Source organism: Labrus mixtus, chromosome 21, assembly GCF_963584025.1.
Source record: "Labrus mixtus chromosome 21, fLabMix1.1, whole genome shotgun sequence".
In the NCBI taxonomy this organism is placed as follows: domain Eukaryota; kingdom Metazoa; phylum Chordata; class Actinopteri; order Labriformes; family Labridae; genus Labrus; species Labrus mixtus.
In genome coordinates this window covers 17953689-17970547 of record NC_083632.1, presented here as the reverse complement: position 1 = coordinate 17970547, position 16859 = coordinate 17953689, and the positions used below count along the sequence as shown (strand labels likewise).

Below are 16859 nucleotides of genomic sequence, written 5' to 3'. Positions count from 1 at the left end.
CAGAGACTGTCTGCTTTTGGCATTGGCCTTTTGTTTTTTATTGATCAATAAATTCAGTTCCATCACCCAACATTGGGAAAGCTTGCTTTACGCAGTCTACATGCCTCAAACTAACAGAAACCCATTTTACATGGTAATAAAGTAACTAAAGGGAAACAAATGACGATGGCGCCCCCTGGTGGCTGCACATTACTTAGCAAAACCTATGGCAAAGTTATTTGATTAATTCTGTTCCTGTTTTACGTTAACAAATAATGTAGTTAATCTGTTATCATTTACTGTCTAATTCATTTTTTCCTGATTGTTTTTACTACATGGAAAAATAAAGAAACAGAAGCAATCTGAAGCGGAAACGGAAGTAAGACGGACGAAGACCTTATCCCACAATGCACCGGGAGGGACTCAAGGCGCCTTTTGCAGCGCCTGCATGTCAACAAGCAAAAAAGGGGAGAGACACTCTGCTTCATTTAAAACCGTCCCATGCATGAATATAACGAAGACTGTATTTCCTGGGACAGTACTTGTGTATTTCATTTGTTCGCTTTGAAGGCTTTTAAAGTTCCTGAAGGCCGACATGGCTCCGTTCAGCTTCATGTCAGCGAGCTTTAGCTTGTTGACGAAGTCCTTCAATGTCTTCTCCAACACCAGCACCCTGACGAGGTAACAACCTGCACTTACTCTGTAGCTTAGCTCATGCTGAGAAGGAGAGCTAGCTTTTGCATGTTCTCATGTTGCATTCCTCTAAGTTCACACGTATCTGTGTCTTTAGAAATAACCTTTAATGCTTTATTCGTTTTGGAAAAGGAAGCACTATTGAGCATTTTGTAAAAGTTATTTGTTAATGAGAAGGTTGGTGAATTATTCTGTGACTTTCAGCCAAATGTTCAGTCAATTTAAGACACTATTTGATGCCTAGATTCAGGAAACATTATGTCTTTATTATAATGATCGTGGCTCTAAAGGGCTGAGAGGGATTAGTGTGTAAACATCTATCAAGAAACTGGGAATAATCATAAATCTGATTTTTCTTTTTAAATCTAATTTGTTGACTAGTATAAATGTTAGGGGGAAAAAATAGGAATTTATTGTTTTATCTGTGGATCTGCTGATAATGTTATAGTCCATGTAATGTACAATTTTAGAAGAGACGTCCTCAAATACTTTTTTGTTTGAAGTCAAGGTCATAACCCAAATATGATAAATGATGATAAAAATAATACAACTAAAACAGTAATTAATCATCCACAGTAGCTGGGAACAGATAGTAAAGTATTTTTAAAACAACTTTTGCATAAAGTAGTGTGACATATTTAAAAGATAAATAAGGACATTGCACATTATTGAACATAAACATGTAAATATATCAGATTGTAGTCATAGTCTAATTTCCATCTGTTGTCCTTTGGCAGGCTGGTTGTACACACATAAACAAATGTACATAGAACCACATTGACGAGCAAAAAACAAACAACAACATGAACTATTACTTGCATATTAAAATGTGGCTGTGCAATTTTGACAAAAACAAACCAGGATGAAGTTACGTTCAGAGTTAAAGTCACCAGAGTATTTAATTTCTGGATTGTTAGAGCCTGACCGATTAATCAGCCAGTCGATAATATCGGCCAATATTAGCTTATCCATTGAATATCAGTATTGGCTCATTTTTATCTCCAATATGCACTGATATCACTAGACTTATTCACCAGTCACATATCATTTAATTTGAGCATCATTGTATTAATCTAGCTCTTCTCTTTCACCAGCAGAGTGTGCCATATGGTTTACAACAAGCATTATCACCCTCCACAGTGTCAAGCACTGATGCGCACGTACATGCACTGTTACTTTCCAGTTGAATGACCATCTTCTACCTTACACTGTATATCTTTTCCACAAGTGTTTGATCTGCATTTGAGCGCTCAACGCAATAAACATGTATATCTATATCTATCTCTACAGATTGAACATAGATCTAAGAAAGATATTTTTTACTCCCCAATATTCATTTCGGCATCAGCCCCAAAATCTCATATCGGTTGGGCCCTATATGGCACATGATTATAAGGTAAAGATGTAGATTGCACATTTTCCCTGTAACTTTAAAGTGCTGGTGTGATTGCACATAGCCCTATTGCACCAACTTTTCTTATACAGACATACGTATGCACTATGCACATACTATTGCACAGTTTTCATACATGCTACCGTGTAGCACTGGGGTTAGATATAAAGATGATAGGACACAGTCACAGATCTGTTCTGAACCACAGTTTCAGATGACCCTTGAAAGTGGCTAAGCTGGAGAATTCCCTGAGTGAGAGTGATTAACTGTACCATAATGCTCTCCCTTTGAACGACAAAACATTTTGACAAAATGTGGACCTTCTTAGGAGAACAAAGGTCAAAGTCACCTCTAGCAGTGGCTCTGGTGGTTCAAGTTGAAGAGTGACTGATAGCTTTGTGTTTGAAGTCATCATTTAGCGGAGGCGGTGCCAGCACATGCAGTACTTTATACTGAGATTCAACAGGTTTCAGAGATGTCCTAATTGGATTAAAATGATACAGGTTAAATTTGATGGTGGCTCTTGAAAGAGAGTGAAGAAACCAGGATGACCCCCAGGTATTTAAACTAATTTACAAGCTGTAGTAATTCTCCTAAGAATAAGTGAATGTGAGGTTGTTTCTGGACATAACGAGAATCCTCGAGTATCACAGTAAATGCTTATTTGTGTATTTATTTATTTATTTTTTTTCCAACCATTTCATCTCTAGAATCACTCCTCTGAAAGGTTATGTTTGGCTGTCTTTTGGAAGTAATGGATGATCTGATTTATATTTTGTGTTTGCGTGTGTGTGTCCGCTGCAGGTGTACCAGTGTTTTCCAGACTTCATTCTTCAACCACGTGAAGTGTCTTAGTTCTCAAGCCAGTGGGCCTCCAAAGAGACCTCTAAATGGATACATGAGATTTGTTCTGCAACAGCAGCCAGTTGTGACGAGACAAAACCCAGGTAAAGCTTCAACACGTTGTTCTGCTGTAGCAGGCAGTGTGAAAAAATCTCATAGCACACTTAGCTGAGGCAGAACATGACGAGGAAGTGGCCGACGAAGGCTTGTATATCAATGCTACATGTAATAAGACATATTTAAAGTATCAAGAAATGACTGGACAAGAGTATTTGCTTGCAGAAAAGAGCAGGAGGCAGCTTCTATATGTATACACGATGGTCGCACTGGTCGGTCAATGTAAACATTATCACCCCCGCCTGCTCGCTTGTGGTGTCTTACTCTTTACCTGCTGTGTTCAAACATCAGCTCACCATGACTTCATGTAGAAAATTTAACTCGGGCACTGACGGAAAAAAAATCTCAGTAAAGTTAGAAGAGTTTTATGTAAATGTGAAAACACTATATTAAGGCTTTCACACTTGCAGAAAAACTCCAGAAATACTAATGATATTTCCTGGAGGAGCTGCACGTGTGAACGCAAAATCCACATTTTTCATGCATGTGACCACTACGGTCTTCGTGCACGTAATTAAACGGCTGCATTACGTTTTCTATTTGCCTGTTTGTTGTTCTCCACTCTTTTGTTGATGTTGGGATACAGTTGAGCTACATGTAGCATTGATATAAAAGCAGATATCCTCATTATATCGTCTTATAGCGGATTTAGCTGCTTCCTCCGCTACTTCTGTGTCTTTTTTTTTTTACATCACGTCTTACTTCAGGAGACCCCATGCCCCCCTCCCCCTCCCCTCTGACTGAGATAGTCTCCCGCTGTGAGGAGCATATGTGAACGACTAGGTCAGGAGAATATCTGGAGCAGTCCTGAAGTTATCTAGATATTTTCAGGAGTATATAAATGAAAAGGGCTTTAGTCTTCTCTTAAAAGTGGTAAGGGTGTGTGGCTCCTGGACTGTATTTTTTAGATACTCCTCCAAATGGTAGACAATGACAATGCTGTATTTGTTGCCTTTAGAAGTCAAAGCTGTGGACATCATCAGGAAGATCGCCCAGCAGTGGAGGACACTGAGCCCAGAGCAGAAACGGGTATAACAGTCTTTTACTATCAAACAGTATGAACTTTATAACCTTTATGTTTAACTTTGATTTAGCTTTGAGTGTATCAAGTGGTACTAGCTAAGTAACCTATCTTCTGTTGGCAAACAGTTTTGTCAGTCTTTTTTTTCTTCTGGCTCTCTCTCTCGTCCTTGTAGCCTTTTGAGGACGCCTCTCTTCGGGCCAGGGAACAGTTTAAAATGGACCTTCAGCATTACCAGGCACAGCTGACTCCAGCACAGCTCCAGCAACAAACCCTGGAGAAGAAGCAGAAACTGGCCAAGAGGAGGGCCATTCGCAAAAAGAGGGTGAGAGAGAATGTTAAAAAAAATAGCCTGGATAAGTTTTGTGAAGAGCTTCACGATCCATTTTTATTTCTGTGCTCTTAGAAATGCATTGAATCGACATTATATTACAACTCTCTATGTAGCTACTGTATGTTCACATGGACACAAGTAATAGAAGACTGATCTGATCAGGCTCATTCAGAAAGAAATGTTATTTTCCGAACGAGAGAGGGTGTTGGTATCAATATTCAGGTACATACTTGAACAGATCGTGACTTCCTGGTTGGAGATAAACTATTATTACAGAGCATGTCTGCCCCTCTCTTCAGCTGCACATGTCTTAAGGTCCTCCTGCTGACCTGCCCTCTCCTGTTTATTGATTGGCTGGGTGAATATGCACGGCTAAGCTTGCAGGTTAATTAGGAAGGAGCCACAGGCTGGATTCGAACCTGGGCGACTACAGCCTCCATACATGGGGCGCACGCACTAACCACTGCCCCACCACCGCCTCGATAATACTCTGTTTAATACAATCTATAGGTCACATGATATGCATGGTTTTATGTATGTTAAGAGAAAGTAACAGCTTCTTTTGATGCATTTACAAGCACATCATAATCACATCACTTCATTTAGCGTCCATTTAAACAGTGAAGTTGGAATCTCCAATTGAAATGACTTTAATTAGATTGAAGGAATTTTCCACATTTAAACATGGCTACTGTTTGCTAACTGTTTTCTCAGCAGCCTTCAGGTTGGAGCATGCAATGTGTCTTTTTATTGTCGTTAAACGTGACTTTTTCTTTTTATTGTCAAAGACCCAATCAGCTGTCTAAGCACTGAACTCGATCACTTCATCAGTGTTTAATAAATCCTCCCTGTTTGTGTGTTTGTGTGTTTGTGTGTTTGTGTGTGTGTGTGATTTCCAGGAGTTAACCAACCTTGGGAAGCCAAAACGTCCACGATCCTCATTCAACATTTTCATGTCGGAGCACTTTGAGGAAGCCAGAGGAAAAACAATCCAGGTCAGAAACACACACAGCGCCATGACGTAACATTTAAAGGGACAGTTTATTGTTTTGTTCATAAGGTGGAGTAAAAATCACACCCTGATGCAGCACTCCACTTGTCTTCCTGTTTGACAAAGTCTATGTATTGTTTTAAGTGCAAAGAAAAGAACTGAAATGAAAAACATGGTCTCTAAAAATAAGCAGACCACTATACTACACATGTTCTGTTTGTATTCACTCAGCCTCCTTTAACATGAAACGTGATGAATGACACGTTTTTGTTCAGTTCAGAGAGTCTGACTTTGTTCTACCAAACCTCCATAAATCAAAGAGGAATCGATAAAGCTGATGATGTGAAAGGTTCCTGCTTTAATCCCTATGAAGTCAAATATCAACACCAGAGCAGAAAGCTTAGTTTCTCTCCTCCTGTGCTTTATATGACGTCACGACTGATAACACTGCACACGACCCTGTTGCTGTTTAGTACAGTCTGAAGCTCTTGATTCTGGTCATTAATGTTATTTTTCTGTTGTTGTTGTCTCTTCAGGACAAGATGAAGTCACTGAGGGACGACTGGAGGAATCTGTTCACTCATCAGAAACAGGTCAGGCCAAGAGTTTTCACCATACGCTAATTTTTAATTTAGATTAAAGTTAAAGTTTTTAGAGTAAAACTTATTATTATTAATCTTATTTTGGACATTTTGTAACTTCAATCGTTGAGCAGAGGGAGAGAGGTTTGGACTTTAAAAAAAAAGGAAGGTACCTGGTGACATCACTGTCTCTCTCCTCTGCTCTCTGTCCGTCTGCAACAGACAACAACATAACTCGAGCACTTTACGAAATGCCTAAATGACTTTACACAACATCAGCATTTGCCCACCTGTGGATGAGAAGTGTTTGTGGTGGAGTGGCTGTGACGGAGGGGGCGGAGCAGAGACACACCAGGCAGGAAGAGGAGCAAAACTTCAGCAGAACCAAACCTTTACTTAGCGTCGCTTGCTCTCTTTAGTTTGTTTGTATTTAACTCGCCCACCGCTTCTCTCTCTCTTTCACTTGTGGTAGCTTTTGTTTGATTTGATGACTGTCATTCATTAGCGATGGTACTATCAAGGTTGTCAAAATTCTTGATACTCTCGGATACCAACCACATGCTCCAAGACGATACAGCAGGCATAACGTTATGGTAAAAGTCATGGATATAGTATTGCTTTAGAGCATGTGGTTGGTGTTGAAAAGAATCGAACATTTTGACAATTTGACATTTTGGCCTTCACGCAGCTGTGCACACGGTTACCGGTAATTAGAAGTTCAGTGTTCAGTATTTATCCCCCCCCCCTCCTGTTTGTTCTCCGTCTCAGGTCTACACGCAGCTGGCCGAGGACGACAAAGTCCGCTACAAGAACGAGATGAAGTCGTGGGAGGAGCACATGGTGGACATCGGACGAGAGGACGTGATCCGAGAGCAGACGCTGTCCGCCCACAGAAAGGCCGCCGCTCAAAGCAAGCCAGCGAAGAAGAAAGCTACGGCTCAGGCTAAACCAGCGAAGAAGGCTGCAGCGAAGTCCAACACGACAAGGAAGACGAGCAAAAGTAGCACCGCAAAAACTGTCAGGACAACGAAGAAGAAGTAACGTGTTAAAGTCTACTGAGTTTAGAGAGGAGAAGTGTTTGAGTGACAGCTAGAGGAAAGTTGAGATGACGGAGGGAGACGCTCCACCTGTTTCAAAAGGATCCCAGCTGGAGGTTAAACGGAGACAAAGCTTTTACCAAATTCAGACAGATAAAACTACAACTCCCTGTTAATGCCTCATTCAGTGAAATCTAATCAGACAAAGAAAACAAAAAAAGCAAGATTAATACAGTCAACATAAACACACACTGGCTCTGTTTGATAGGTTAAGAAAACAAGTGACCTGATGAAATGTAAGGGAGAAGTGTTAACGTGAATGTAGAAGGCACTGATAACCATTTTGTACCTTTTATTTTTTGTTTCATAGATCTGGGTTTAACCACTGTAAAAATGTTCAAGAAAATAAAAGTTAACGGTTTCTGTCCCAAAAATATCAAACCTTTTCTATTTTTGGTGTTAATGCAGAGAAAAGGTCAGGAGGTACGCTGGGTTTGTGGCTCTCAGCTTCGAGCACACAAGTTCCTACTGGAGAAAAAACATCTCAAGAGCTCCTCACATATGTAAAGAAGCTCCAGGCATTTCCCTAAATAGCTTGATGCTAGTTTTTAGCAAACACGAGATGTATTTTGGGGTCATGAAGAAATAATAAGTATAAATACCAGCATCTAGAAAGTGTTGGCTGTGTAAGTATTCTCTCCACAGGGCGGCGGCTCAGTATCCCTGGATGTAAAGGTTCAGACAGCACTTCCTCTAAAGAGCAGATAGAATCATGGGTTCCCATCATGCAGCCAGGATCAACTCGTCGAACCTTTCATCCTTAAGTTCAGCGTAAGCTTGTACTGTTGCAACACCCCTGAACTGTGAAAAGTGACCGTTTGTCTTTCAGGACATCAATCACATTTTGACTGACTTTTTTTGTATTTTTAAGAATTATGCATTGTACCGGTCGAGCTTTGTATGAGTTGCTTTTTTTCTGTTACCAGCTGTAAAAACAAAACAAACTGTTATAGCGGATAATAAAACGTGCTTTTTGTTCCCAGCGTGGCTTCTTCCAACTTATTGTTTACCTTCACATGTCAAGTGAAATAAATGACGCTAACTGAATTTCTCTTAATGATCCTAAGTGCAGATTCTCTCCGGTCCTGATGTGTGAAGCATCACTCCCCTCTTCATTAAGAAGAATGTGTTCAGTATAAGTCTTGAATTAGATTTTAAAAGTTTAAGATCATAAAAAGACTTATTTTGAATTTCCCAAATCTACACGGTCTTATTAGTGTTCAATGTTTTTTGTTACATTCTTTTCTGGGGGTTTGCTTTGTCATGTGACAGTTCACGGCATTACAGCAGCATTTATAGCACCGTAGTACAGGAGTTCACAAACCTCAAACAACAGAGACGAGAAGAGGAAGATGAATTGCAAGTTTGAGGATATTTGACTTCAAGAGGAACAATACAGAAAGTGTTTGTCAGGAGCAAAGAATGATTAGATGGGGATGTTACATTTGATTTCAAGTCGATATCTTCTGACTGCTTCATCAGTTGTTACTTTATTGAAAGGGCTTCCACAAACTCAGGTTCTGGCTTTTACAAACCTTTGAAACATTACTAAGTTTAGAGCAAATGTCAAACTCTATTTACTCCCCCTCTCATGAAACATGGAACCAGATACATTCACAAATATATAATAATATTACTTAATACCTAAATAAAAGAGAATAAACTCTTAGTCATCGTTATTTCCTCTCCCTCTCTCTTAGTAGCTCCGTGAGGATACCATGTTCTCTACAGTTGTCTCTTAATGATCCTATATTACGACTATAAGACACAGAATATGTATGAACTACAGATATCTGCTGATGCCTGATTATATATCAGCCTTTTTTTTGTGCTATTTCCAGGTTATGATTAAGCACCATACTTAACCACTTTTACTCCTCTCTGTCCTAACTGAACATACATTATGCTACTTTATTTGAAATTTCCCCTGAGCATGAAAAAAACAAAAAAAACAACTGGAAGTTGGCAACATCTGGAATAACAGCTGCTGTAACAGGTCAGTGGCTCTCTGAAGAAAAAGAACCGGATTATGATAAGAGAAACATGCAGGATCACAAAGAAGAACATTACACAGACGTATTAAAAATAGCATTTTATTGAAGTCTGCTAAATGATACAAAAGTTACAAATTCAAGCTGTACATCAGTGCAGTTAGTTGTTGAGCAGTCGAGGAATAAACATCAAAACCACTGAACAAACCGAACTTTTATATACAGTGTGAATAAAAGGGAGCTTCAGGTATCTCGCCGTCAGTCTGTTACACTAAGACGAGTGAGGATTTGGATATTGAAGCACAAAACACAGTCGCTCATTTCTATGCTGGAACAAATAATGGAACTTCAGTAACATGATAACGGTTGTGTTGTTGTGTTTGGATGGTATTAGAAGTTATTTTAAGACTTTGATGTGATTCATGTTAAAATTGTATCGATACCTGTTTCCAAACCACGGCCACTGACGTAGAAATCCTACACACCCAATACAGTATAGTGCTTTTCAGACTGATTCCGCAATGGTGTAATATTGGTGTCCCAGTCTGTTAATTCACATTGTGTTTGAGTAGGGCACAGCGGGAGCTCCACGTTTACACACAGTCAGACATGCACATACACACTGTGCTGCACTCCCCCTGCTGGCTCGCTTCCTGTTACTATCTCTGAAGATGGTACAGAGGGGAGGATCACTTCACAAACACCTAGCTGTGGGAGTGTCACCCACCTGGGGGAGGGGTTACTGCCCTTTGTGATGTCACAAAGGGAAAATCTCCAAATGGCCTGTTTGAGCACATATTTTCTGAAAAGTGGAGCAGGCAAAAGAAAGAGAGAAAATTGACTTTTCTCATAATTGGGGGGTTTGTAGACGGACTAGGGACGCATATTAGCATTAGCAAAAAAACATTGGTATTTCTTTGTACCGTCAATCATGGATTGTATTGTTTTAAAATGTGGTATCTAAAAGTGTTGAAGGGGTCAGAGCGTAACTTAAATCAGATTATTACCGAAGGCTGATGTTCTGTCTGTAGAGACCATAGACTGTAGATAAGAAGAGTTCGTCTTTGTTTTTGGATTACCATTTTGAAGCCATGAGCTTAGCATTTAGTTGTCTTCACCTTTTTCTTTGAAACAGAATCTATAAAACAGATTAATTTTGTCTCCCCTACGCCTTGTCGACAGGACGCTGAGGTAGCTGTAAATAACAAGTGACCACACGTTAAAATGTACTCTGCTTCATCGCCCATCATTTACAAAACGCTCATTAACTTTTACTGAAGACATAGGAAACAGTGATTGACAACATAAACTTATTAGATAACAGTTTTCACAAGTTAAAAATATTTATTTTTCTAACCAGTTGAGGCGCCCCCTAATGGCCAATAAAATGAATGCACGTTTAAGGCACTTCTGAAATAAGCTTCACGTTTGAAACAAATAGGTAACGTCCACTTCTTATATACAGTCTCTGATAGGGACAGAGTCTCAGTAACGAATCTGACCTCTGGTAGCGGGTTATCAGTGCTCTTTAACACGTATTAAACACAATTTGTATAGTTCTAAAATATATATCTTCTCTGAAAAGCTTAATAAGATTTTCGTACAAAACGGCAACATTTTAAGGGTGAAGATAATCAAACAGGTGAGATACCGAGGGTCACATAGCTGCCTTATTAACCTCACAGTTGAAGTCAACAGATTTAAGACTAGCTGTCATTTCCCCTCCACGTTCATGAGTTTGTGCAGTAATCTTTATCGCATCAGTACCAACATCATCGTTTAAAGAAATGGTTACATCACAGAGTGTGTAACGTCAGCTCTGTCGGCTGTCTGCAGGTTTTTTTTTTTTTTGGGGGGGGGGGGGTAAAGTCTTGTGGCATGAATCAGGGTCCTTGTTGTTTCTGTGTTGAAGATTGTCTCAGTAGAGCCTGAAAGTCCGGAGATAGAACCAGCTTGTGGTTGACGTTCCCCAACACCATCATGTCCCCGGTCCGACCGTCAGACAGATTCACTGACACCAGTTGCTGCAGCAGAGAGAAGGACAGATTGTCAGTATGTGAATATTGACAGAGTGGAACGATGAAACTGGAATTAAAAAAAAAAAAAAAAAAAAAAACACCTCTTCGTAAACATGTTTATAGCTGCTTTATCTGCACTTAAATACTTTCATAGAGGGTGGGTGGATATGATATTTTTGTGGTGTTTCAAAGTTTGTTTGGCTTTATTTGACCTATTATTTTTAACATTTTCATATTTGAGTTTTATGTTCAGGCTGTTCCACAAACCCACCCACTGATTCTGTATTTACAGGTACTATTCAAAGCGGTGTGAGTAGTCTCTTTCCATGTTAAGTATTTAAATCAATGGGAGAATAATCCAAACAGACATACCCACTAGGTGTACCTCAAATGTTTTTTTCAGTCAGGACCACTTTGTCAATAAATATACTTTTTTTTGCAGTTATTTAGATTTGGCGGTATATGGCTCTGTTCTGGGATCTTCCTGCCCTTCCACCTGCTTACGTGGAAAGCATTAGGCACCCTTCCTATCCAGACAAGGAAAGCCCCAAGGCAGGAGAGGAGCAGCAAAAACCAAAACAGAGAAGGAATAAATGCCAATAGCCATACATAGGAGGAGCTGGGGGGGGGGGGGGGTTTGGGTGGAGGCAGAGGGAGCAGCAAAGAGTAGGCAGGCTAGAGCAGCTGGGTGCTGTTAGCGGTTTAGCCATTAGGATGCTTTGTAGCAAATCAGCTGGCATGAGATCAGCTGTTATCAAAAACACTAGCATGATAGCAGAGAGTGACTCCGTGGTCTGCCTGAGCTAACACTACGCTCAATTTTTTGTTCTCAGTATATATAGGAACCAAATTCTACTGTTGTTGACAATATTCGTTGATTTACAGGACAGTCATAGCTGACAGGAAGTTTGTCAGATACTGAATATCTTTGGAGCTTGGACGTAATATGATTGACACCTTAGGCTCTAAAAACTTGTGTTGGAAACCTTTTACAGACTGATCAACTGGTTTACCAAAATCAAGGATGAGAGTTTTTTTCATCACTCCACAGTCTCCTGTCTGACTGAAGTTTGCTTTTTTTGTGACATGTACAGATACCCAGCACACCTGGAAGAGCACCCAGTTTGACAGTAATGGACCCTCGTTGAACCTGCCAGTTTAATCTACCTACCTACTACTATAACGTAGTTATAACACACGCACGCACGCACACATTCACACGCACACACACACACAGTACCTGCAGGAAGGAGAAAGCAGCTCCCTCTGAGACGTCCATGACGACGTCTCCCAGCTTCAGCTCCACCTTCCCCGACCTCCTGATCTGCAGCTTACCCAGAAACCCCTCTGGGAACTGTGACAGCACTGGACAGCTCTCCTTCCCAGCAGCTTCCTGAGGAGACACACACACACACAACCTGTCAATAACGGGCTGACTCTAGGAGATTTAGACAGGAACTGACGACAGTATTTAATCTTTTGTCCTATTAAATATCTATAAGGCAACTGCACACTCGTACAGTGAGAGCAGAGCGATGAGCTGATTTTACCTGCACAAACTGACACACAAAGTCATAAATCACCATGACAACCGCAGGCATGCCTGTTTAATCTATCTTCCCCCTTCTATCAGGAGAGAAACACTGGCAGGAAATATCTGCGGGCCTAGCAGTCTATTAGAGACGAACAAATGAGACAAGTGAAATACACAGATCAACCTTCAACCTCCGTCTGTTAGAGTTTTCTATTGTAGATGTTGAATGCTTGTTTCTACATACGTACAGTGTATGCCGGGCTTTAGTGTTTATTTGGTTTACCCACCTGTGCTTGTAGATATGCAGGCCTCTTGTCCTCAGCCTTGCCTTCCTTTTTGGCAGCTTTCTCTACTGTAGATCCAAGTGCAGAGTCCCCCTTCTGTCCCGACGCTCTGCCAGGCATGCAGTCCGGTAACTGCATGAAGAAGAGCTCCTCTCTGCCAGAAAGGCTCAGGTCCTGCAGCAACTCTGCCAGAGAGGGCTGCTCTTGTTTGGGAAACTCTGCTGCCAAGCGGGCTGACCGACTCTGAGCTCTGCAGGGCGGAGGTCTGAACAGAGGAGGGTTCTCAGGACCTGCCAACAAAACACAAAAACACAAAATGAATCCAAGCTTGAACTGCAACATACACAGTATGAAGTGTGTCAGGCTGCAGTAGTAAGAGGTGCTTTACTCACATGTTGACGAGGATATGACGGACTGACAGAGGGGCAGTTGGATGGGTTTCAGCTTTGGTTCGTTCCTCAGACCTGGATCATCGATGAACTGTGGATGCAAAATAAAACATTACATAAGAACATTGTTAAGCTATGGGTGATCATTATCAGGGCGCGACCGATATGGGACTGTTTTTGCGTCACTGCTTGACCCTCTGGAGAGTAATAATGCTTGCTGTAATCCATGTAGCGCCCTCTGCTGGTGAAAGAAAACTGCTAGTGTAATACAATGAAACTCAAATGAAATGATATTTGACTGATGAATAAATCTAGTAATATCAGCGCCAATCATAGAAGGAAAACAAAACTTTAGATCTTCAGTGGTATTTATAACCAAAAGCTGCCACTAGCAAGAGAGAGAGAGAGAGAGAGCGCACTATCTCTAAATTGCACAAACACATCTTCAACTTTTCGATTACATGCAATTTTATGTTTTTAAAAACAAGAGATTACCCAATAATGGGTGACTAGGACTTTTAGTTTTGTTGCAGTGGTATCAATCGTTTGGTCGTTTGGTTTGGACTAGAATCGGATCAAAGTTTAATGTCTGGTATCTGACTAGAATCTTTCCTCTTAAGTCAAGCACACAGCAGGAGACACCTACATCATCTCTCTGTAGTTTGGAAAGTATCTCATCATCATCGTCCTCAGACTCGGTCCTCTCCTTCTTCACCAGTTTGCACACAGGAGAGCTGGTGGAGTCGTACGGGTCAACAGCACCACGCCAGCCTGAACAGAACAGAACGACGGGTTCATAATGTAACTGAACGTTCAGTCCACTCCGGGGAAAGACAGAAACGTCTGCGCACCTGTTTTGCGTATGGTGTCTGCAGGGCCCTGTTCAAAGATGGAGTGAGACTGTATGGTGGGAGGCCTCTCTCTCCTCCTCCCTCTGTTCTCTCTCCTCCTCTCGTCCCTCTCTCTTCTCTCCTTTTTTGGAGGCGCACGGACCTCCTCCTTTAACCTGAGGATGTATGGGAAATGCATAGTAACTCAAAAACATATGGTACAGATATTCAGTTTTCAAAACCTTCAATAAAAAGGAGACTTTAAATGTTTTAATGAAGGTCACTTACTCGTCTTTGCTTTTCCTCACAGTGTGGATGTTTGGCTCAAAAGTTTTCTTTGAAAAGACAGAAATACAAACAGTGTTACCGTAAAACTTCAAATAAAGGCTCATCCCATTTTAAAGCCTCGTCCCTTTTACTGGCCTGGTGTTGCCGTACGTTTTGACAAAGAAAAGCATGTCTCAGTTAAGCTGTTTCACATATGCTCCTCACAGCGAGGGAGACGGGAGGGGTCTCCTGAGGTAAGACTTGATGTAAAAAAAAGTCTGCCTTCTCACTGTAGACACTTGTGCATGGAGCGAGAAAGCCAGAGCCACCCAAGCCCTTCCAGAGAGGGGGCGTGGTCAGACACAGCTCATTTACATTTAAAGCTACAGACACAGAAACAGCCTGTTCTGAGCAGGGCTGAAATAGAGGGGTTTATAGACATGATCAAATACAGAATCAGAGTGGATTTAGAACAAGAAACTTCACAGACATGTTTTGTGGAGCTCTGAGACTTATTTTAACTTGTTGAAAGGAGGATAATATGTGACCTTTAAATGTCTGATATTAAATGTTATCATTACAAAAATCAGATTTTTTATGGTCACACACTTCATCATGTATTTATCCTCCTCATCTGATCTCTACACCCTGCTTTAATGTAAATACTGTCACTTCCTGTAAATGAATGAATGATGTTAGTTTATTTTATTTAATATTTCATTTGTAATTTAGGTACGCAGTCAAATTCCTGGTATATATACCTGGCCAATAAAGCTGATTTTGATTAATTTGAAATTTCTCAGATATGATGCGTTTATTGTATTTTCCTACAAATTATGTGGGGAAAAAAATCCAAAATCATCTTAGTTTAAAGTATCCTGATACATTGCAATATATTGAATCCTCATCCCATGTTGTGATTGGTATCAGAGTGCCATATTTCTGCCTACAAAGCCCCATGCTGCACTGATGTATTGTTTTGGGGATGTTAATGTTGAAAGTCATTTTAAATTCAAGTTCCTCACTTTTTAGGCAGCTGTGAATTTTAATATCAAGCTTTTAGAGACAAACGCAAATAAATTCATATTCATGTGTTCAACCTTTTAGTTATATTATTCATTACCTTGGGTTTCTTGAGAGCTCCTCCCAGTGTGAGGTCTCTGCTTCTGAGGGATGTCAGTCTTCCAGGTGGAGCAGCGGAGGACAGGCTCCTGACCCGCCCAGGGAGTGTTCCTCTGCCCGCCTTAAAAGCCAGCCCGGCCCCGCTGCTGAGGCCGGAGGTACCGGGAACACTTGCTGTATCTGAGTCAGTCATGTTGTGGTACCCGACCCTCCTCCTACTTATCCTCTAATCAATTCTTTACTTTGCATGTGGTTGTAGGTGACACCTCCTCATGTGCATGCAACTAAATGGGCAATAATATCGCTTAATTCTGGAGGTTAAAATGTTACAAATTCGGTGTTTTGAGGTAGGGTCTACTTTGTTACTCCTTACTCCACGGCTCTCCACACTGGGTCTTGTCCTTTAAAAATGTCTTTAATGTTTTTTTTTTGTCCAGAAGAGATAGTCCTTTGATGAAATTATTCGCATTGAAGTCCGCGGTTATAACGAAGAGCAAAGCACAGGTCCATATTCACCAAACAACTTACTACCGCTTATTACCCTCCATTTTGTTTTTGTGCGGAATCAAAACAAACTGCGCCAAACGCAGACTTGCACTCACCGAGACGTAAAGCTTCCTCCTCTATGCCAAAGCGAAACCTTTCTGTTTTTTAAGTTATGGTCTCAGTCCCTGCTTTGCTCAGCAGCCTTCGTCAACACTTCACATCTTGCACACATCTTCTTGGTCATAACCCCGCGGTGTTTCCTGACGCTGGTTGCAACAATTAAAAAACAAAACACTGCTTCTGCTGACTTAAAATGTCACATATGCATAATTTAACCAGTTATTATCATCCCAGTAGATCCATTTGACCGCCTGTTCTCCGGTTTAAATGTGCCTACTTCCCGTTGTTCTTCTTCTGCTATTGTTGTTATTAGACGGTAGTGAGCAGGTGACACCACAAGAGGGCGCTGTTTGTCTGATCAGTAGCCCAGAGTCCTGTGATGTGGTCCAAGAAACTGAAGCAGGTTCACAGAGGACGGAAGAATAAAATGAAATAGCAACTCAATAGATAAATTAATATGCCGTTAAGTGTTTCAAAATTATATTATTTAAATTATATTATTATTATTATATCCTGGACAATTACCTTCTTTACATTCTTTACCTTAAAGGGGTCATATTATGCTTTTTCTGGTTTTATATGCTCTTTAGTGTGTTTTCAGAGTGTCCTGTGCATGTTTAGGCACATCTATGTGCAAAAATTCAAAGTCTGCGGAAATGCAGCTTCTCCTACATCTAGGGTTGCCACCTTTCAAGCAGAAAAATAAAGGACACCCCGCAGCAGGGTGCAACTCAGCAGGGGCCTGACCACCACTGGCCCAACGTTGGGG

The 16859-nt window shown here is 40.8% G+C and overlaps 2 protein-coding genes across 2 annotated transcripts; one reads left to right on the top strand and one right to left on the bottom strand.

Moving 5' to 3' along the window:
- Window positions 1-377: 377 nt before the first annotated feature.
- tfam (transcription factor A, mitochondrial) lies at window positions 378-8032 on the top strand. Its single transcript, XM_061027963.1, has 7 exons — window positions 378-660; window positions 2870-3012; window positions 3984-4054; window positions 4222-4371; window positions 5280-5375; window positions 5908-5964; window positions 6721-8032. The coding sequence occupies exons 1-7, from the start codon at window positions 575-577 to the stop codon at window positions 6991-6993; spliced, it is 876 nt and encodes a 291-aa protein (XP_060883946.1). The 5' UTR covers window positions 378-574; the 3' UTR covers window positions 6994-8032.
- A 1094-nt stretch (window positions 8033-9126) lies between these two features.
- Window positions 9127-16417, bottom strand: zgc:171971 (uncharacterized protein LOC569690 homolog). The gene is made up of 8 exons (XM_061029061.1): window positions 15486-16417; window positions 14384-14430; window positions 14117-14271; window positions 13912-14036; window positions 13269-13356; window positions 12880-13166; window positions 12299-12451; window positions 9127-11064 (listed from the first exon to the last, which is right to left on the bottom strand). Exons 1-8 carry the CDS (start codon window positions 15675-15677, stop codon window positions 10924-10926), a joined length of 1188 nt encoding a protein of 395 aa, XP_060885044.1. The 5' UTR covers window positions 15678-16417; the 3' UTR covers window positions 9127-10923.
- Window positions 16418-16859: the final 442 nt, after the last annotated feature.